Below are 22,043 nucleotides of genomic sequence, written 5' to 3' on the forward strand. Positions count from 1 at the left end.
TTTGCTATATTTAGTCCTACTGGCCTAGAAGACTTGGTGGTCAACTGGGCATAGAGAGCCCAGAGCCCAGTTCTACCCAGATACAGATTCAATCCCCTCAGCTTGGAGCTTTGCCGACTTTGGTTTCAGATGTAGGGGGTGAGGTAGAGGGGCCAATACCTCTGGAGGGACTTGTGAAGGTTCTTAATAGAGTTCCTTCTCCTTATGGATACCTGCTGGCCAAGAATGATATTGAGGTGCTTCATTCCCTCAGCTTGCTATTGTTGCTGAGCAACTCAATAACTACTGTGATAGCGTGCAGGTCCATGTATTCTTGCTGAGATATTTGTATCATCGATAGTCACAGGTGAGGTGCCTTAAGACTAAAGGTTGGCTAATGTGGTGCTACAATTTAAGAAAGATGGGAAGGAAAAGCCAGAGAACTATAGACAGGTGAGCCTGACATCAGTGGTGGTTGGAAGGAATCCTGAGGGACAGGATTTACATGCATTTGGAAAGGCAAGGACTGATTAGGGATAGTCAGCATGGCTTTGTGCGTGGGAAGTCATGTCTCACGAACTTGACTGAGTTTTTTGAAGAAGTAACAAAGAGGATTGATGAGGGCAGAATGGTAGACGTGATCTATATGGACCTCAGTTAGATGTTTGACAAGGTTCCCCATGGGAGACTGGTTTGCAAAGTTAGATCTCATGGAATACAGAGAAAACTAGTCATTTGGATACAGAACTGGCTTGAAGGTAGACAACAGAGGGTGGTGGTGGAGGGTTGCTTTTCAGACTGAAGGCCTGTGACCAGGCGTGTGCCACAAGGATTGGTGGTGGGTCCACTGCTTTTCATCATTTATATAAATGATTTGGATGTGAACATAGGAGATATAGTTAGTAAGTTTGCAGATGACACCAAAATTGGAGGTTTGGTGGACAGCAAAGAAGGTTAGCTCAGATTACAATGGGATCTTGATCAGATGGCCAATGGGCTAAGGAGTGGCAGATGGAGTTTAAGTTAGATAAATGCGATAAATTTTGGAAATGCAGATCTGAACAGGGTTTGTACACTTAATGGTAAGGTCCTAGGGAGTGTTGCTGAACAAAGAGACCTTGGAGTGCAGGTTCATAGTTCCTTGAAAGTCGAGTCACAGGTAGATAGGATAGTGAAGAAGGCATTTGGTATGCTTTCCATTATTGGTCAGAATATTGAGTATAGGAGTTGGGAAATCATGTTGCGACTGTACAGGACATTGGTTAGGCCACTTTTGGAATATTACGTGCAATTCTGGTCTCCTTTGTATTGGAAGGATGTTGTGAAACTTGAAAGGATTTAGAAAAGATTTACGAGGATGTTGCCAGGGTTGGAGAATTTGAGTTATAGGGAGTGGTTGAATAGGCTGGGGCTGTTTTCCCTAGAGCAACAGAGACTGAGGGATGACCTTATAGAGGTTTACAAAATCCTGAGGGGAATGGATAGGATAAATAGACAAGGTCTGCTCCCTGGGGTGGGGGAGTCCAGAACTAGAAGGCATAGGTTTAGGGTGAGAGGGGAAAGATATAAAAGGGACCTAAGGAGCAATTTACTTCACACAAAGGGTGGTGGACGTATGGAATGAGCTGCCAGAGGAAGTGGTGGAGCCCTATTCAATTGCAGCATTTAAAAGGCATCTGAATGGGTATATGAATAGGAAGGGTTTAGAGGGATATGGGCCAAGTGCTGGTAAATGGGACTAGATTAGGTTAGGATATCTGGTCATCATGGATGAGTTCGACCAAAGGGTCTGTTTCCGTCCTGTACATCTCTACGACTCTATGCATATATCTGGCAGTTACTAAGCATGCTGGGCCTGGCTTTCCATGGGTGTCACCAATTCCTTCATACAGATAGCCAGATGCATGTTGCCTAACCAGCATTGTACCAATGGACAATTCATCCTTTGTTCCACCTTACTGACTGCTCTGACAAACCTGCCTGGCTGTACATTTTGATAAAATCATTGATGGCCGAGACCATGGGGTTTTCCTCTGGTTGGGACTGAGAAGGTGCCTGGTCTCCAGCAGTCCTCGAAGTGTCAGAACCTCAGGTGTTTTTTTTCCATGAATGGCTGCAGAGATAGGTCAGCAATGTGCTCTCCAGATTTTCCTCCCAAGTCTAATCGAGATACAGAACCATCAAAGTGCAAGTCTCTGAGCTGGTGGAGTGTGCAGGTGAAAGTCTTGCTATCATACCCTCTGAGGGGTCAGTCACTTTCTCCTCAGCATGGATGTGGAGCTGAGGGCCCCCAGTGTCAACTTCTTTGGAAAGAAAGTTTACTGGGTACTGTTAGTGTCTGCAAAAGAAAAAGAGGCAACTATTTTGGAAGAGTGTTAAAAACTTATGCAGGTTAAAAATGAGTTAGTGTTGGTGGTAATTAAAGAGCAGCACAATGAAACTTACTGTATTGATTGCCCCTGGAGGTTTCCATGTCATCACTTGAGGTCTGGAACTCTTCTTCAACTAAATCCAAAATCTTTTCCTCATATATTGTGAGGGGATTTACATTTGCCTCCCACCTTGCTCTTGACCTTCACCCAATTGTGACAAAAAGGGGAATTAAGTATGATGAAAATCGTTGAAGGAGTTTGTGATGATGCATGAGAGGAGAGGTGGTAAATATCTGTGTGAGTAAGCAGATACACAGAGAGCAGGAATGGTTTATAATGTGAGAGAATGAGATAGGTGACAGCCATTGAAAGGACATGATGTCTTCAAGAGTGAGAGTTATAGTTCATGATCCTTGATGAGAGGCAATTGCAATACAGAGTTAAGAGTGAAGGGTGGCTCTGTGAGAGTAAAGCAGCAAAGAGATGATGGTTGCACTTAGCCGTGCAGAGAGCAAAAGATCGTTTATCTTCTTCCTGCATTGCATTTCAACTGGAAGACTGCACTGACCTGGAGCTTCACCTCAACCCAGGCTTGTTGGTCTGGTGCTGGTCAACAGTGAAAGTTGGACCACCCTATCCACTAGCACCTCCAGGTCTTCATTAGCAAATTGAGGAGCCACCATGAAGTTTTGGGCCATTTTCTTGAGAAAAACAGCACAGTACCACAGTGTGAAGGGCAGTTCCTAGAATGTAGCATCTGAAGTGGTGCACAGCTGGAGTTTAATGGGATACCAGTGGCAGGAACATTGCAAAGTCCTACTGCCTTTGCTGCTATGTCATTCCATGAGGCAAGTGCCATAGACCCCAGACGTATAATTGATAAGATGAAGAATGGAAGATTGGGTGAGAAAAAGTTGCCATGAGCCATGTGCCATGAAACTCACATGACATAACACATAGCTAAACAAAAAGGGAAAATTTACCCTTAGGTCTCATTTGAGATAAATAAATAAACATATTTCAATGCAGTTGCTGTTTGTACTGAGGTCCTCAGTTCTTTTAAGGCATGGCATATTACAATGCTAAAGTAACACTACAATAAACAGAATTACTACAATAAAGAGAAAGATGGAGGAATGATTTAATTAACATTTTAATTTTAAAAGTCACATTTCATGGGCAGCGTGGTGGCCTAGTGATTAGCACAGCTGCCTCACAACACCATGGACCTGGGTTGGATTCCAGACTTGGGTGACTGTGTGGAGTTTGCACGTTCTCCCTTTGTTTGCATGGGCTTCCTCCTGGTGCTCTGGTTTCCTCCCACAATGGAAAGATGTGCAGTTTAGGTGGACTTGACATGCTAAGTTACCTACAGTGTCCAGAAATGTGCAGGCTAGGTGGATTAGTTATGGGAAATGCAGGATGACAAGGATTGGGCGGTAAGGGTGGGATGCTCTTTGGAAGGTCAGCGCAGACTTAATTGGCTGAATGGCTTGCTTCCATTCTGTAGGGATTCTATGATTCCATAGTACTCTTACAATGTCAAACATATCTGAAGCAGTGTGAACTTCATGGAATTTTGGCTGGTTTATCATACATACAAATTCTAAAAGAACCAAAAACTGTTTTATATCCTGTACTTCAGTTTGACTTACTCTCTTGCTGTATAACTGGTTCATATGAAAGAATGCAGTCCTCTGGGCTCCCTAATTGCAGAAAGAAACAAAATATCTCAAAAAAAATTCTTTATTCCAGTTCTTATTAAATGAAAATTTAGTCACTCATAACTTTAATACAGTGCTTACTCAGTATAAAGGGTACCATATATTGAAAACCAAGGGTGAGATGCTCTTTGGAGGGTCAGTGTGGCCTAGATGGGCCAAATGGACTGCTTCCACACTGTAAGATTTCTATGATACTATGATTCTAAGATTTTAATAGAACATTTTGAGCTCAGACAGTTCATGTTTCTGAAATTTGCTATTTGACTTTCAAATATATAAATAATTGCAGTATTGTTAGTAATGTGCTTTTAATCATTGCTTATAATAAATTCCACTTCAAACCATGAAAATGGTCTGTGACTTTCCATTTTATTTTGGAAAGCTTAAGAAGGAAGACAGACAGCATTTACTCTAAAGCAAATGGCTATTTTAACAAACCAGAAGACAAGTGAATTGCATGTTAAATAAAATAAGCCACAACAATTAAAAGACTTTAAATTTACAACAATTAGCTCCAAACGTAAAGCCATGTATTAAAATGAATAAAACTGATCATAAATTATTTTATACAAAATCAATTGTGGCATTATTTGGTTGTCATTTGTCTCAGAAGTTTCATATCAAATTTTGCATTTCTTGAATGGATACCATAATGTACAGAATGGATATTACATAGTATTACATTATAGTAAGCTATAATAAATAATTATAATCAAAGTATGTATTAAAAACTTGTACAGTAAGCAAATAAGCTGGAAATAATATGGTACTCAAAAATTAAATGAACTTACTGTAGCTACTTTCACTATCGCTGGCATTAGAAGTAACATGTTCTGCAATTAGGAAGAGTCAAAAAATGAGTCACAAAGCTGTGTCAACATAAGTAGGTTTTAAGAAAGGGAACTGTATACATGCTGCATAACAGAAATGTACTATTAAAACATAAAGGAGATAATATTGAGGAATAGCATTTAAAACAGCAGCAGTAATTATTTGAGGGACAGGGAGAAAGTGCAAAAGGGAGAGGGGAGTAATGCAGACTCCTGGGTAGAACAATGTCCACACATGGTGTTGTGCATCCCAGCAGCACAAACAAATTTATTATCATAAAATAAACAATGGATGTTGTCAAGACAGAAAAAAAATACTCTAATAGGTGTTCAGATAGTAATTTGCACACTTTGATTGATCATGCATAAACAAAAGAAACTGAAACATCTGGGACATTCATATTGGTATTCTACTAAAGCTCAATTTTTACATGCTGGGACTCTCCTTAGAATATATGCAAAAAAAATAATAATTATATAGTGGCATGTCATTGTGGTCATTCTTCAAAACTTACTCAGAGTCTTTGTTCCATAACCATCGTCGGCTAACCCGGGGATCTCCTGCACAGTAGTCCCCAGACAGCAAGCAAAGACAGGAAGAATAACCGCAGAAGAGGAAGGAAGAAGTCAGTGGATTTGAACTGAATACTACCATGACAGACCATGCAGATAAGCCAATCAGGAGCCCAGTGTTTTTACATGACATTTTGACATTACCATACTTAATTGAGATTTTTTTGCCTGAATTAACATATACCAAAATGGTGCAATTCAAAGACAGTATCCCTTTAGCTCCAAAAGCACATTGTATTTCATATTGAACAATAAACAATAGATTTACATTGTCTGCTGAGATAACAAACCTAGTTTTAACATGTGAGTAGCATTGCAATTAAATAAAAAGAGGAACATGGTACTCCAGTAGATAAAAGACACTTGTACGATTCAGGGGTACAGAAAAATTATAAAATCAATTACATATCTATTACATTAACACTGTAAACAATCTTTTGTCTTGAACAGTGTGGAATATTATTTAATTCTTGGCCAGATTTATGATTGTTTTGAAATACAATATACTTAAGTTGAAAGAAAAAGGATATGGTCTCTACCTCTCTCTCTCGAGCAACTCCTTTTTATTCCTGTTTATAAAAAGGTCTAGTTTACGAGAGTAATAATATGATGGGATCCAGATTGCTGTCACACATTGGTCACAGTAGTATAGCCTCACTCTGCCTTTATGTATATATGGTTGTGAGCACTGTGAGCTATGCTGTCTCTTAGTCCTACTTACGTTCTGGATCACTGGTATCCTGCTCAGTGTGGTCCTTGTTCTTGTAGAATGGGAATTTTCGTGAAAAGATGAGGTTCTTTTTACGCTTGTCATTGAATGACTGTGAAGGAGAAAAGGCATGGGGCAAACAGGGACAACTACAGTAAGTGCTGTCATACTCATGCTGACAAACCCACAGGTTGTAAAAGTGGAAGTAACAGCAGTGACTCACGCTCAAAGACATCACACACATAAGCTAAATCAAACTTATGGCTATGTTTGTAGAAATTCATCTTCTAGGAGATAGCAACCTTTTTTTAGCATAAAGTTTCATAATTATTTTCAGTTCATGCAAAACCTTTTTGGTGTTTACATTGGCCCTGACATGCAGAAATTGGTGATAATCACCAGCCACATAGTGGCATGGTGGCTCAGTGGTTAGCACTGCTGTCTCACAGCATGACGGACCTGGGTTTAATTCCACCCTTGAGCAATTGCTTGTGTGAAGCTTAAATGTTCTTTCTGTGTCTATGTGGGTTTCTGCTGGGTGTCCTGGGATCCTCTCACAGTCTGAAGATGTGCAGGTGAGGTGGATTAGCCATGCTAACTTGCTCATAGTGTTTGGGGATGTATAGGTTAGGTGTGTTCGCCATGAGAAATGTAGGGTCTGGGTGGGATGCTCTTTGGACGGTCAGTGTGGACTTGTTGGGCCAAATGGCCTGTTCACACACTATAGGGATTCTATGATTCACTACTTCGGGAACAGTCAACATAAAAAGAGCCAACATTGTTACTGGAACCCAGAGCATAAGTGCCCTGAATGGTATGCTTAGGATTTATAGATATACATGCGTGCATACATAAAATTGTCCATTAAGAATCAATTGAGTTGGAATGACTTTCTAATTTGATGTTCTAGGGTAAAATTGGGATTGCAGTATTGAAACTGTCTGATTCACTTTTTTAATGATTTCAAGTGAATATCAGTAGACTTATACAACAAATGGCCATTTGCAAAGTTTTAGTCTCTATCATCTCCACAGTAACATAAGACCAGCAAAATGAAAAGAACGTGGGGCTTTCAGTTAAAAAGTGTGGCACTGGAAAAGCACAGTAGGTCAGGCAGCAACCAAGGAGGAGGAGAATCGCCATTTTGGGCATAAGCCCTTCATCATTCCTGATGAAGGGTTCATGCCCAAAACATCGATTTTCCTGCTCCTTGGATGCTGCGTGACCTGCTGTGCTTTTCCAGTGCCACACTTTTTGACTCTGATCTCCAGCATCTGCAGACTCACTTCCCCCCAGAGGGCTTTGGAGATGTGCTATTTTATATGCATTTTATCTTTTACACTAAAAAATACCATGAATTGAAATATTTGAGGTGTTTACCAAACTTTCCATCTTAAATTGATTGTTAGATTGCCTTAAAATACATACTCAACTATGTGATCTGATAAATGGTAGCTCAAACCTTGATCGTTGGTGATTACTTACACTGAAACATAATCACACTTCAGGGATTTTAGCTCTCCAAGGCCAAAAAGAGTTTAAGGGATTCTAAAAGTTTAAGTAATTTGTGATATGCAAATGTGAACCTATTAATATTATACCTTTGTCACTGCTATTTCCCTCAACTTTTACATCTGAACAGTAATTCAACATTTGTTCAGAAATAAAAGATGATTTAATAAAAGAAATATTCTGAACAAAAGACATTAGGCTCGATTTAATAATCTCATAAGTGATATATATGTCACTTTATGTCAAACCTTATGGTGATGAGGTATCTGAAAAATCAAATATTAATATTTATAAAGTATAGCATTTTTGTCAGGTTCAGCCTTATGCTGGGATGTACTTTCAAGGACACTGGTAATGAATCCGGAGGTCATTCCTCCTCATTGATGTTTTTGCCTATTTGTCACACAATCTCACTTTACTTTTAGGATATCACAAATTTTAAATTGCCAATATTACTTTTAAGTGGTATTAGACAAGAGAGAGTGAATGCTGAGGAAGGGGAAATTCAACTTAGTTTACAGAAGATTTTACTCATGTTAAGAAAGGCAAATTTTTGAGCACATAGTGGATTACATAAATTTTGATGCAAAAGAAAATGCAAAATTACTTTCTACATTAACTCATATCAGCTGAATAAAGGTTATGATGCATTCAGTGCAAAAGGTGGCAAACCATCTTTGCTTGATGATGTTAGGTGAGAATAGTTGTGCTTTTTGTTACAGTCAAATCATTAGTGCTAATATATGCTTTGATTATTCTTCATCAGCAGTGGCTACCATATATTAAATCGAGCCCACAAAAAGGACATGTTTAAAAGAAGACAAAATATGCTATTTAACATAATGTTATGAAACAATACACAAAGCATGCAATGTTGGGAAGTTGGCAAGACAGGAAAATTAAAATGTTTGGCTGAAATAATAAAACTGTTGTTTTAACAACTTTTCAGATTCATGCAATTCATATGTGACAAATGTAATTTTCTTATTAGATGGGAGATCAAAAACATGAAATATAACAGAAATGTAAATGTTTTCTGTGTCCCATGTGTTTGGGTCTGTTATAATGGTTAATTATATCCATTTGTTTTTTTAAAAATCAAGTAGTAAGAAACGATATGCTTTTATCTCAGAGCAGAATAGCAGCTCAACATCAGTGAACATAATTTTCTAAAAAATAAATGAAAAGAATAAATATCTATCGCAACATAAAAATGACCCATATATTTTGTACCACCTACTACTTAATGGTAACCTTTATTAGTAATGAACATAATAGTAAATACATTTGATCTCCAGTTTTCTATCACATTTTCACTTGCTTTCTTCTGGCTGTTTTTGCGATTAATTTTTTTTTGACCCAGACGGCACTAATTCCTTGTTGAGGAATGATTCCAGGGCACCCATTTGATCAGTTGGATCAACTAAACCAGGATTTAAACCAGGATCAAACTTATTCTGTATAGCAGTTGCTTGATGGATAAATTCAGTGAACCATCAGTGAATGATCACATTTGTCAACATTTCATTGGTATTGTTTGGGAGATAGATTTCATTTGAAATAACTGAAAAAGGTTTGCTTTAAATGTCTGAAATTTCAATGACTCAGAACACATAACTTCAAACAGTTTATTTTGTATAAAGTGACTGATGTTCAGGTAATCAAATCAAAGCAGTTGCTTGATGTTGATTGAAAATAATTTTCTAGACATTTTGGCCCCAAAATCTTTGAATTCATGTATTTGTTTTTAGAGATGAAAAGTACAAAGTGTTCCAATTTGTTGTCAAGTTGGGTATTACAAGCACACCTTCATCCTTATCCAGTATTTATAGCTAGAAAACTTTATAATTCAAACTGAAGTGAAATTACTCTAACTATTAGACAGACAGGAATTTTGATCAGTTGCAAAGCAAGAAACTAAATTATTAATATGCTATTGAAGATTAGAATAAGCAATTGAGAAGACCAAATACTTCCTTAATCCAACAAACAGAAGTAACGGCTATGTGAAGAGGTTTTCTCTTTGTGATTTGAGAGCACAAGAATTAACTTTTGAAGAATAGTTATAGTTATAGCTATACGAAAAACTTTACTTATTCTGACATAGTAATTTTTGTATGGCCTTATGGCAGCAGTGCTCTTGTATACCCCTTGTCCACTTACATCATTTCACATCCTTTCCTTTGGCCTTTAGTAGACTTACGTTCCCTATGTCTAAGACCTCAAAATCATAAGCTCTTGAATGCTGTAGAATTTGAAATCAGAAGGGACAAGAGCCAGGGTCAAGGGAGTGAGTTTTTAAAAAGGAACTGGTTTAAAAGCTGAAGCATGTGAGCTTCTCTTTTGATGGATTTGTGAAAGTGCTCCTTCAGAATGTCTTTTTTGACGAAATTGATAGTCAACAGAAAGTTGACTTTATAGTGCAGGCAATGGCCTAGTGGTACTACCATTAAACTGGTAATCCAGACACCCAGGTAAATATTGTAGGGCCCCAGGTTCGAATCCCACCACTGCAGATGACGTAGTTTGAACCCAGTAAAATCTGGAAGTAAGAGTCCAATAATGACCGTGAATCCATTGCTGGAAAAACCCATCTGGTTCACTAATGCCCTTTAGGGAAGGAATCTGCTATCCTTACCTGGTATGACCGACATGTAACTCCAGGCCCACAGCAATGTGGCTGACTCTTAACTGCCCTCTGGGCAATAAATGCCAGCTTGGCCAGCGATGCCCTCATCCCATGAATGAATAAAATAAGTGGAGTGCATTTTGCAGAGCATAGTGCAACAAGCCTCCTTTATATATTTCTCTGCACAAGTCTGAGGTGGTCAAAATTTAATAATGAATTTACTAATTTGACTAAAATACCTGTATCCATTATAAAATGCTCAGCATTTCTCTTACCTCTAATTTCTTCAAAAAATGAATTCCTATCATAGTAATATTTATATCCTATAAGTACTATCACTATGTATCATCACATTTTTATAAATTGATAAATATTTTCAGTTTGCTGAAAACATTGAGAGGAATTTTATGGAGCCTGTATGAGTGGGAAACATATGTGGAATGACTCGATTAGGCAAGTGCAAAATCTCATTTTCCTGATGTTGTTTTGGGATGTAGTGACAAAGTTAATGACATATTTGTGGAATGTCAAAATTTACACCAGCCAGTGGCAGGTTCTTACATGTAACATATTCGCATTCTATGAATACCAATTAACACATTACAGTTTTCAATAGAGTCTTACGTGCAGGATAAAGTTAACAATGCATGTGATTCTCATGACACGCAATTGACACTCATTTAAAAAATGATACCTATCAGGCAGTTTTGTGCAGTTGTGACTAAGGTAAACAAGTTTCTGTGTTGAACTCCATGACAGAAGCCAGCAGGTCTATCGAGGTTGGTGTTTGGGTGCAAGGATATGAGGTGCCAGTGCGTGAACAGAGAGAAGTTTTGGGTATTGGAAGGTGTGGTGAAAGGGAGAGCCAGGATTATAGGCTGCGGTGATCCTGTGAGGGAATTGGGATGACAGGTCAAGCAGCAATTTAAAATTGGATAAAACTCACAGGGTGAGGGTCAGTTCTGTCAATTGTGGTGTCTTGAGCGTTGAATTGAGAGTGCTGGGTGACAAAGAGAACAGTAACAATCAAAGGGGGAAGCTGTACTCAGTACAGGAGCAGATAATGGTAATGTTATAGTGTAATTATGTCAGAATCATATGACTAAGTAGAAGGTTAGCTGGAAGGAGGCAGAAGTTCTGACCTCCTGGTGTGAGAGTGTGCAGAAGGTTGATGTTTCTCATGCTCTTCCTCTTGCAATATCTGTCCATGTTACAGCATCAGATGACAATGCACTGCAGACCACTACTGTTCATGGCACCCTTTGTAGTGTATCTCAGAACTTCCTCCAGATAGGAAAAGGCAAGATAAGAAGTCCAATGGTGTCGGATATGAGCCCTATGATATTTCGGGTGGAACAGCGGAGGTTACCTCAGAGTACAACAGGATCTTGATCACATGGGCCAATGGGCTGAGGAGTGGCAGATGGAGTTTAATTTAGAAAAATGAGAGGTGCTACATTTTGGAAAAGCAAATCAGAGCAGGACTAATACACTGAATGATAAGGTCCTGGGGGGGTATTACTGAACAAAGAGACCTTGGGGTGCAGGGTTCATAGTTCCTTGAAAGTAATGTCACAGGTAGATAGGATAGTGAAGACATCATTTGGGTATGCTTTCCTTTATCGGTCAGACCACTGAGTAGAGGAGTTGGAAGATCACTTGCAGGTATACAGGACATTGGTTAGGCTGCTTTTGGAATATTGCATGCTTCTCCCTCCTATCAGAAGGATGCTGTGAAGCTTGAAAGGGTTCAGAAAAGACTTACAAGAACATTGCCAGGGTTGGAAGATTTGAGCTATAGGGAGAGGCTGAGTGGCTGGGGCTGTTTTCCCTGGAGTGCCAGAGGCTGAGGGGTGACTTTATAGAGGTTTATAAAATCATAAGGGGCATGGATGGGCTAAATAGACAAGGTCTTTTCCCTGGGGTGGGGGAGTCCAGAACTAAAGGGCATAGGTTTAGGGTGAGAAGGGAAAGATATAAATAGGACTTCAGGGGCAACATTTTCACACAGAGGATGGTGCATGTATGGAATGAGATGCCAGACAAAGTACAATTTAAAAGGCATCTGGATGGGTATATGAATAGGAAAGATTTAGAGGGAGATGGGCCAAGTGATAGCAAATGGGAGTAAATTAGATTAGGATAACTGGTCGGCAAGGATGTATTGGACCAAAGAGTCTGTTACTGTGCTATGATGCTATGCATAAGCTTGAATGTTGTCCTTCACTGCTTCACCTTGGGGTTGTCTAATTGGCAATATCAGCCAAGGATAACTCTTGTCACCAAGGATCCACCCATTAAGCAGGCTGGGGATTTCAAAAGCTCTAGGAGCCATGATTTGCCAAAAGTACATTATTATTCTTCTATGATTGCAGACTAGCTCTATGCTGATGAACTGAAACCCCTTAAAATTTATAAATGCAGCAGGTGTTGCCAAGGAGTTTTCACTACACAAGTGAAGTTTATAACACGGAATACTTGAGAAGACCCAGTGTTGACACCGAAAGTGGCTGGCATTGCAGCAGGACTATTTGCATTGGTGTTGAAGTATTGATACATGCTTTCAGAAAGTTTCCTTCTTCTTCTACTTCCCACTATGTTGAAGAACAATCCCGATTCCAGAGCTGGCATAGAGAGAGTTTTCTGTGTGGTTCGCCTGTTGGCTTTGAAGATTTGTTCCCAGAGCCTTTGGACCTAGAGTGCCCAGACCTTCTGAAGGCCTTCTACACAGATACATGCTCATCCTTCACAACTTGAATTTAGAAATATCAGGACAAGAGCGCTTTGAAGCATCTAAATACCTTGGGAATGTCCTGAGAAGCCTCTGGGTGTACTGAAGTTGCCTCACTGGCATCATCAGCCATAGAATTAGGAATTATAGTTGGCTATTTGTCTTTTAAGTGTTGTCCACCATTCTATATGATCATGTCCATTCCTCTTTCTCAACATCATATTCTTGCACTCTCCCTATACCCCTTGATGCCTTTAACCTTTGTGAACAAGGAGCAGCTCCTTTACATGTCAAAAGGATGACAGTAGTTGAAATGTATAAGAATTGTTTACTCTCATAAGAAATCAGCTCCTTAACTGTCAATAATCTCAGACATCAGGGATCATTGAACCATAATGTTAAGGACAGCATCCAAGATGTTGCACTTTAATGTCAACCATACTGAGGCAAAGTGCAATTTACAGGGCAATCCAGGCTTGGCCTGTACACATCATTCCACACTTTAATACACTTTGTGAATGACAACTCAGAATTAGGATTAATTCCTCACATCTCGAGAGGGAAAAGTTAATTTTATGGGCCAGTGTTTCAAGGTACAGCATTACCACTCAAGGCTAGAGATGTATATTGAGCAACTCATATGACCACTTGATCTCATAACGTATTGGTCAGATAAGAAAAGCAGCACAAAATGCTGCAGCTCACAGGTTCAATACTATCTTAAATGATACGCAAGAATTTTAGACCTATAAAACATTTTATGAGCACTCAAATACTGAATGATTACTGATGATGAAAAGGTCAAAAGGAGATTTAAGAAGATTTCTCTCAACCTGCTGGCAATCATGAGAGATTTCACTTTGTACCACTCTCATATTATATCCCCATGGATGACTTGAATTCTCTAAACTTAACATAATGCATACGTCAGCGCTGAAGTCAATGAGTGTGTGCTAAGAAAACAATGTGAACTTTACAAAGACTGGCAGCCAGCAAGCAAGCAAGGGCAAATTGTGTGACTCAGTAAGAAAGTAAGGCAAGAGCCATTAATGCCTGTCTGTCCCTGTATGCAAAGCAATCTGGCAGAGATGAAGTAGTATATAAGTTAGTCAGAGAGGAGGCATCGTGATGTGGTGAGGCTGGCAATTTATGCAGACAATGGGGTGGGGAGGATGGTGACCATGGAGCTTATTGGGATATTATTGTGAAGAAGTATTTACATGATTGCTGGGACAAACATTTGGTGAGTTCCAGCCACCACGTAACCACTCTAACTTACATGCAAAATCACTTGCACAGTTTAGCTCCTTGGTGAAACAGAGGGACATTGGAAGTGACATATAAATTAAGGTGAGTTGGGACTTAAACAATATGCAAATGCATGGAAATAAAGTGGTGGCCACTCAATAGCAAGATTTCAATCTTACAATTTTAGGCTGAAGGGGAAAATCAGGAAAAGTTTTCTTAATACTAATTATCTGATGTTTTTTTCACTGTGCGTATGTTACCATCTTTCTTGCCATAACTCAGTCCATAACAAAGAGTGGAAATTCTGCAGTAACAAGTTGGAGTGTAATGAGTTAGTGTAATGGCTGGCTCACCATAGTCATGTTCGTGCTACCTCTGCTGTGAGCAGCTTTCTGTGCAGTTTGTGAGAACCATTAAACACAAAATACTTGTGACATGGTGTGAATAATGGTGTAATAGAAAACATGTAAACTTCCAGAGCTGTAAGAGAGCCAGTTACTGAACAAAACAGCAGGGAAAATGTAAAAAAGTAAGTCTGCAACTTTGAATTTCTGGATGAACCAAAATGGGTGTATATTTTCCATACCCTAATGGCATGGAAATGAAATGAAAAAACATGAGACATATTTGGATTTTTTCACTCTCTTTGGCAAAACAACAGGTCTAATTTTAAAACCCCCTGAGTAAATAAAAGCAGTCCAGTTCCTGGTGCTGAGGAAGAAGTGCTACAACCTCTATTGCAGCCTATATCTCACTGAACAGCAGAAAAGCCAGACAGGAGACATTTTGCAGGTTTTAAAGACATGCTTTTAACTTCCGAATTAATGTTACTTACAAACATATTTGTTCAATGTCAGGCCTCAAAGGGAAAGGGAAACTATTGATCAATACGTGATGGTACTCATACATCTAGCTGAATCCTGACAGTGTGGACAAAAGAACAATGATCCCATTAGAGATATATAGTGTTAGGCATAACAAATCCTGCTGAGGGTGTTTGCTGAGAGAGAAAAGATCAAGAAAGGTATTGACATGAGCAAAAGCCCTATGATTGTCAATCTTCAGCCACAGCATATTAATAGGAGAACTGATGAGGTTATGTATTATGCTGGAGAGACATTCTAGGTTAAATGAAATAGCTTAGGAAAAAGGAAGATACATTTGCAGAAGAGTCAGCAGAAAGATTAGACCAGTGGGCAGGGTGTAAATTCTGTGGAAGATATTACATTAAAGGAAAGGAAGCGTGTACAGTGTGAGGAAAACAACATTCTAAATGCAAGAAGCTGATTCACTTTACATCCAAGTACTCGGATAAAAATGAACGAAACAACCCTATGAAGATAGCGGTTGGGAGAGATATCATGAATGATTCTGACAAATAAATCTACATCATTCAACAAGGTGATATTGTTGGTTTAATGGTCTGTGACTGTTAGAATGATGACCACAGAAGGAAAGCATCAAGTGAATGTGAAGTGTCAGTTGACACAGGTGCTTTACGCACCATCACGAGTTTTACAGATCTGTATAAAGTGGCTTAATATAGTTGAAAGTCCTTGAAAGTGATGTTCAACCTATACGATGCAAAAATGCTCTATAGATAAATTAAGCTGACAGCCTAATGCAATGGGAAGGATAAAGAGCTGCAGTTCCAGATAGTAAAAGGTGACCAAAAAATCCATTCATCTCAGCAGAAGCTCAACTAAGCTTAAAATAATAACTCTAAACATTCCCCTAGAAGGGACTGAAGTACTTCATAGCCCACTAAGCTACTGACTAGTTCCTGACCAATTACAAAGGTGTGCAGGTTAGGTGGATTGACCATGCTAAATTGCCAACAGTGGTGTCCAGGGATGTATAGGCTTGATGGGTGCCTCTTTGGAGCTTTGGTGTGCACTTGATGGGCCAAATGGCCTACTTCCAAACGACAGGGATTCTTTGTTTCCACAGGTCTTGGATGTCTTCCTGGGGAACATAACTCCAATAATAATATGATCATAATATGATATGGAAATGTAAGACCAATGCAGCTTCCGCCAAGTTCTAGCTGCCCTAAATTGAGCCTGAAAGACAAAATAAAATGGCTAAGAAAAGAACAGAGTATTCAAGATAATGACAACATGTATGGACCAGATTAGCAGCATGGAGACAGTGAAAACATACATGTTGAGATCAAATAGATCTCAATAAAACTTTTGATGAAATTTAGCCACAGTTTGCTGAGGCAAAGGACTCTACTACCTCCCATGCTGAAGATGTTATTAACAAGTGTAGCTGGATGAAAGCAACAGTTTTCTAATTACATTCTGGTCACAATTGGGAAATATAGATGTTTGCACATGTGTGGCATTGCTCTTATATCAGTCAAGTATTAATGTAGATAGCATGAGATAGTCAATGATCTTCCAGAATTAAAACTAATTTTGTATGACCTGCTGGTCTATGAAGTTGGAGACACAATGGAAGAGGTTATTGCAGATCACAATCGGAATTTGGAATGATTTCTAGTTAGAGCTCGTCATTCTAAATTCTGGATTAGTGGTGCTGGAAAAGCACAGCAGTTCAGGCAGCATCCAACGAGCAGCGAAATCGATGTTTCGGGCAAAAGCCCTTCATCAGGAATAAAAAGTCCTTTATTCCTGAAGAAGGACTTTTGCCCGAAACGTGGATTTCGCTGCTCGTTGGATGCTGCCTGAACTGCTGTGCTCTACCAGCACCACTAATCCAGAATTTGGTTTCCAGCATCTGCAGTTATTGTTTTTACCTCGCCATTCTAAAACTGAACAAGAAACATATGCAATTGAAAATGCCTGATGCCAAGGACATTGGTCATATTTTCTCAGGATTTTTCTCAGATTCTGACAAGGTAAGAGTTGTACTAAAAATGCAAAGACCAACAGATGTGACAGCATATATTTTGTAGATTTGTGAACTATTTAGCAAAGTTCTTGCATGATTTGTCATCACTGTATAAATCTCTACACAAGCTCATTGCTCAGAATGTGGAGTAACACTGGGCAAAAAGCTGCTTTTTTCACAATCAAACAGCTAGTGCCGACAATGCCAATGCTGAGGTACTACAATGTCAATGATGAAGTCACCTTGTTTCAGCGCAACAGAACCTGGAACATCAAATATGCAACATCGACAACCAATTGCATTGTATCCAAGATGTTAATGCAAAATGAACAAAGATACACTCAAATAGAGAAAAGGTTTTGGCTTTTGCTTCTCAGCATTTTAATCAACCTTTTGTCATTTATATAAATTTTATGAATGTGAATATATGAGGGATAGTTAGTAAGCTTGCAGATTACATCAAAACTGGTAGTGTGACAAGTGAAGAAGGTTATCTTAGAGCGCAACGGGATCTTGATCAGGCTGGCCAATGGGCCAAGAAGTGGCAGATTTGGATTAATTTAAATAAACGTGAGATGTTGCATCTTGGAAAGGCAAACCAGGGCAGGACTTACACAGTTAATGGTAGGCTCCTGGGGAGTGTTGCCAACAACGAGACCTACAGGTGCAGGTGTATAGTTCCTTGAAAGTGGAGTCGCAGGTAGATAGGGTGAGAAAGAAGGTGTTTGGCACATTTGGCTTCATTGGTGAGTGCATTGAGAATAGGAGTTGGGAAGTCATGTTATGGCTGTACAGGACAATGGTGAGGCCAGTTTTAGAATACTGTATTCAATTCTGGTCTCTCTGCTACGGGAAAGATGTACAAGGATGTTGCTGGGATTGGAGGGTGTGAACTATAGGGGGAGGCTAAATAAACTGGATCTATTCTCCCTGGAGTGTCAGAGGGTGAGAAGAGATCTTGTAGAGGTTTATAAAACTATGAGGGGCATGGATAGGGTGAATAGCCAAGGTCTTTTCCCCAGAGTATGGGAGTCCAAAACTCGAGTGCATAGGTTTAAAGTGAGAGGGGAAAGATTTGAAAAGGGACCTGAGCGACAATGTTTTCAAGCAGAGATGATGCGTGTATGGAAGGCTGCCAGAGGAGGTAGTGGAGATGGGTACACTTACAACATTTAAAAGGCATTTGGATGGGTATAAGAATAGGAAGTGTTTAGAGGAATATGGACCAAATGCTAGCAAATGGGCCTAGGTCAGTTTAGGATATCTGGTTGGTGCGGACAAGTTGGACCCAAAGGTCTGTTTCCATGTTGTATAACTCCTGTTAGTAACAGACAAAATGACAGTATAGTCCAACTATAAGCCACTTCAAAGTATCTTCCTGAAACCACCACGATCTATTTCAAAGGATCTGCAAATAAAGTTGCAGAGATATCATCAAGGTGTGACATATGAGCAAAACTAACAGATGTTAATTGCCAATATGCAGCCAATGCATTACTCCTTACAAATAAAGTTTAGAGTGCTAAGGCAGACTGTGAAATCTCAGATTCAATGAGAAACAACAGCTCGACATTCCATAACAATTTGGAGATATCAAATTTTAAAGATAAACATCTTGCTTAAATCAAGCAACTTACACAAGAAAGATTCAACTCTTTAATTGTTGCAGGAACTAATGATGAAAGAATGTCTGAAAACATCAAGGGCCCACCTGTTCCTATAAGAAAGTATGGAGCATTCAGAGATGAAGTGATGGAGTGAAGATAGCATCTTGCACAAAGAAATCCCAATGGAGATGAACAAAGAGATGCTGAAGCACATTTATGCAAGGTTTTAAGGAATTTATTCTAGCTTAAAGAAGGCAAGGGAAGTGCTTTACTGGCCAAACATGAGGAAAGGGATTAAGGACCATTTCAACCATTGTAGTTCTTATAATAAATATCAAGCTAAGCAAGCTAATGTGCTACTAATGATACATAACCCTAGACAGAGCACGGACGAAGCTTGAAGTGGATCTCTTTACTCTCATGGGAATTGCTTACCTTGTTACCTGCAATTAATACTATGTCTACTGAGAATTAGATGAGCTGACATCAATGACTACCAGAGAAATTGTAGAATGCCTTAAAACATACTTCAGTCATTATGCTATTCTAAACCTTTTGATGAGAGGCAATGGCCTTCAATTCATGAGTGAAGAACTCAATTGTTTCATAAAAGATTCAAAAGTTTAATACATAATACCATATATGACCTTTAGACAATCCCTATTCAAATTGAAAGGCTAGGCAGAGGTGAAATTTGTCAAAGGAATTGTAAAGAAATTGTGCAAATTTAGCATGGTTTGTACAAGGCAATCCTTGAGTCAAGAAACCCACCTGTTGAAGGTATTGAAAGAAATTAAATATGTACACTAATGTCATCCTGTACTCAAACTATTCTCGCAAAAGAAACTACTGAAGCCAGAAGCAGTGACAGGTGCAAGTGACAAAATCAAGGTGAAATGACATAAAGCCAAAGTTCATGTTGATAAAACTGCAGTCATTATCAGAGCTGAGCATCGGATGGTCAGTCAGAGGGCACATGTTCAATGCTCTCAAGATGAGTCAGCCCATGTGGCAATTTGGCATTTATGTTGAGCAGGTATCACCTTGACCACATACAATAAAAATAAATGACCAGATATATCATCACATATAATTGGAGAAGCTGTATTTGCAATGCAGGCAACTGATGAGGAAGATTTGATCTTACTGCCTGCACAGTTCATGGCCATCAGTTCCAAAGATAAGCAGATATCTAGCAATGGAAATGGATCACAGCAACAGCAATCACCAGAGCAATGACATTTACCAGAAAAGCAGCATCACACTAGGAACAAGCAGATAGAAGATAAATAGCCAATGACAGCTTGAACACATACCATTAGGAGGCCAATATGATTTAATGACTAATTATCATGCACATGCAGTAAAGAAAATGGAACTGACTAGAGTCAGCACTTTTTTTGTTAATGGATGATAATTTTGCTTGAGACTATGTATATCGAGCAACTGATGATAGACAATAGTGCATGTAACTTTTTGGTGAAAAGGGAGAAATGAGATTGTACTTAGTGTATCGGCTTGCTTCCATTGACATCTGACTGCTGACTGCTGCCTCAGCTTGACATGCCTTTGCATGCAGTCTGTGGGAGCCACTAAATGCAGATCACTTCTGATACTTAGGTTTACTAGAAACGATTTGAAAAACAAAGATATACTTTAAAACGCTATTTGTTAAAACATCAAAAAGTATAGACTGAACAAAAATGAGTGGTGGGGCCTATAAAAAGGATGAAAAACCAACAAAAAACATGAGAAAATTGTCAAGGGAACAACATGACCTTGGTTGCCTACATGCTTTATCACTCTTTATCTGCTATGATTTTGAATTTTCAGGTATTTTTAGAGCCGATTAAATGTCTGTTCAGAATATTCAAGACTTGCACTACTTACATTTCAATACATCCCATCAAGGAACTGCAAACAGTTCCGCACATTAAAGGGCAATCTAATTTAAAGTGTGAATGGAAGAGTCAATGATGTAATTGACTTTCATCTGGGACTAAACTTTGAATGCGACTGATGCTGGAAATAGCATGCGACCAGACATTCAGCAGAATCATGTTTGTACATTTAAATCATAAAACTGGGTGGAAATCTGGAGAAGTAAAATGTAATTTAAATAAACAAAATAGAGCACTATGAAGATGGCCTAGTTACTGACAATAGACCATCAAACCGAATTAAATCAATTGAAATGAAGCTCAAAGCTCAGATGCTCATTTATGTGCTTTACATTCTACACTATTTGTACTTAGCAGAACGTTCCAGGCAATTCCTTGATCCTGATTTTTAAAAAATACAGAATACATAGTGGCAAAACATTGCAAAGAAATAGATCTCCACAGCTGGAACCTGACAGGTTTTACTTTATTTCAAAATACTTGTGTTACATTGTTTTTCTTTGGTGGTGGTAACATAATTGGAAAGATGTAGCTCCTATTAGTAGAACTGGAAAACAGTTTCAAGCTATTATGTCTTCTGACACAGATAATCATCAAACGATCAACTTCACAAAAACTGGTGACTGATGTAAAGCTCCGAATGTCAACCTTATGATCAATGAAGAGAAAGTGATTTCGAAAATGCGCTGGTCAAAACTTAGGTTGCATGATCCATCAATTTATTTATTTAGATTGTTCGTAATCATGTAATTGAACCATATTGGAAGCCTCTTATTCCATCAAAAACAACAACAAAAAAAATTAATGTAGCGAAAAGCCAGAGTATATGATTGGTTATTAACATTTAGTTATAAAGTATGCAAAGTAGATTGCAAAGTACAGAAAATGCTCATTATTGACTTTACCATTCCTGAAAATGAAGTTTCAATAGTCTGCTTTCCAATGTAGTTGGTAAACAGCACTATACAGGCAACCTATGTACAATGCGCTGTTAGGTAAGTAAAGAGTGATGAGGACTCGCATCACACATTCTTGTTTTCATCTATGCAGGCTAGTTTCTATTATAGCATTTATTGCAATAAACACAAGCTTCACTGTGGCTTAGAATCTTTTGCAAATAAATTTAAAAGATCCCATAACAAATTTGGCATCCCCTGTGGTATCATGAAGATCACTCATAACATCAAACTTACATGACTAGGAAACACTTAAGTGCTGCATTACAAGAACAGAATAATAGTGGTGAATGTTTGATAACCCAGTATCATCCAAGACATCACCAAACTCTGCTTTAAACCTGGCTAATGTAATGTCCACCTGGAAGGAGACGTTCTCATTGTAGTCTGGCAGGTCCTCAAACAAATGTACT

General features: G+C 38.8%; 1 protein-coding gene across 15 annotated transcripts in view; it reads right to left on the reverse strand.

Moving 5' to 3' along the window:
• LOC140481473 (disks large homolog 2-like) overlaps positions 1-22,043 on the reverse strand; it is a 956,164-nt gene that overhangs the window by 55,485 nt on the left and 878,636 nt on the right. For 13 of the 15 annotated variants that reach the window (XM_072577706.1, XM_072577704.1, XM_072577700.1 and 10 more), the window contains 3 exons: positions 6,200-6,299; positions 4,867-4,908; positions 4,007-4,057 (listed from right to left, as the gene is read on the reverse strand). In XM_072577706.1, the coding sequence (XP_072433807.1) occupies positions 4,007-4,057; positions 4,867-4,908; positions 6,200-6,299 (193 nt within the window). Of the gene's footprint in view, positions 1-4,006; positions 4,058-4,866; positions 4,909-5,420; positions 5,467-6,199; positions 6,300-22,043 lie in introns of all 15 variants that reach the window. The other 2 variants (XM_072577705.1, XM_072577714.1) reach the window with 1 other exon arrangement.

This window comes from Chiloscyllium punctatum, chromosome 9 (genome assembly GCF_047496795.1).
Source record: "Chiloscyllium punctatum isolate Juve2018m chromosome 9, sChiPun1.3, whole genome shotgun sequence".
NCBI lineage: Eukaryota > Metazoa > Chordata > Chondrichthyes > Orectolobiformes > Hemiscylliidae > Chiloscyllium > Chiloscyllium punctatum.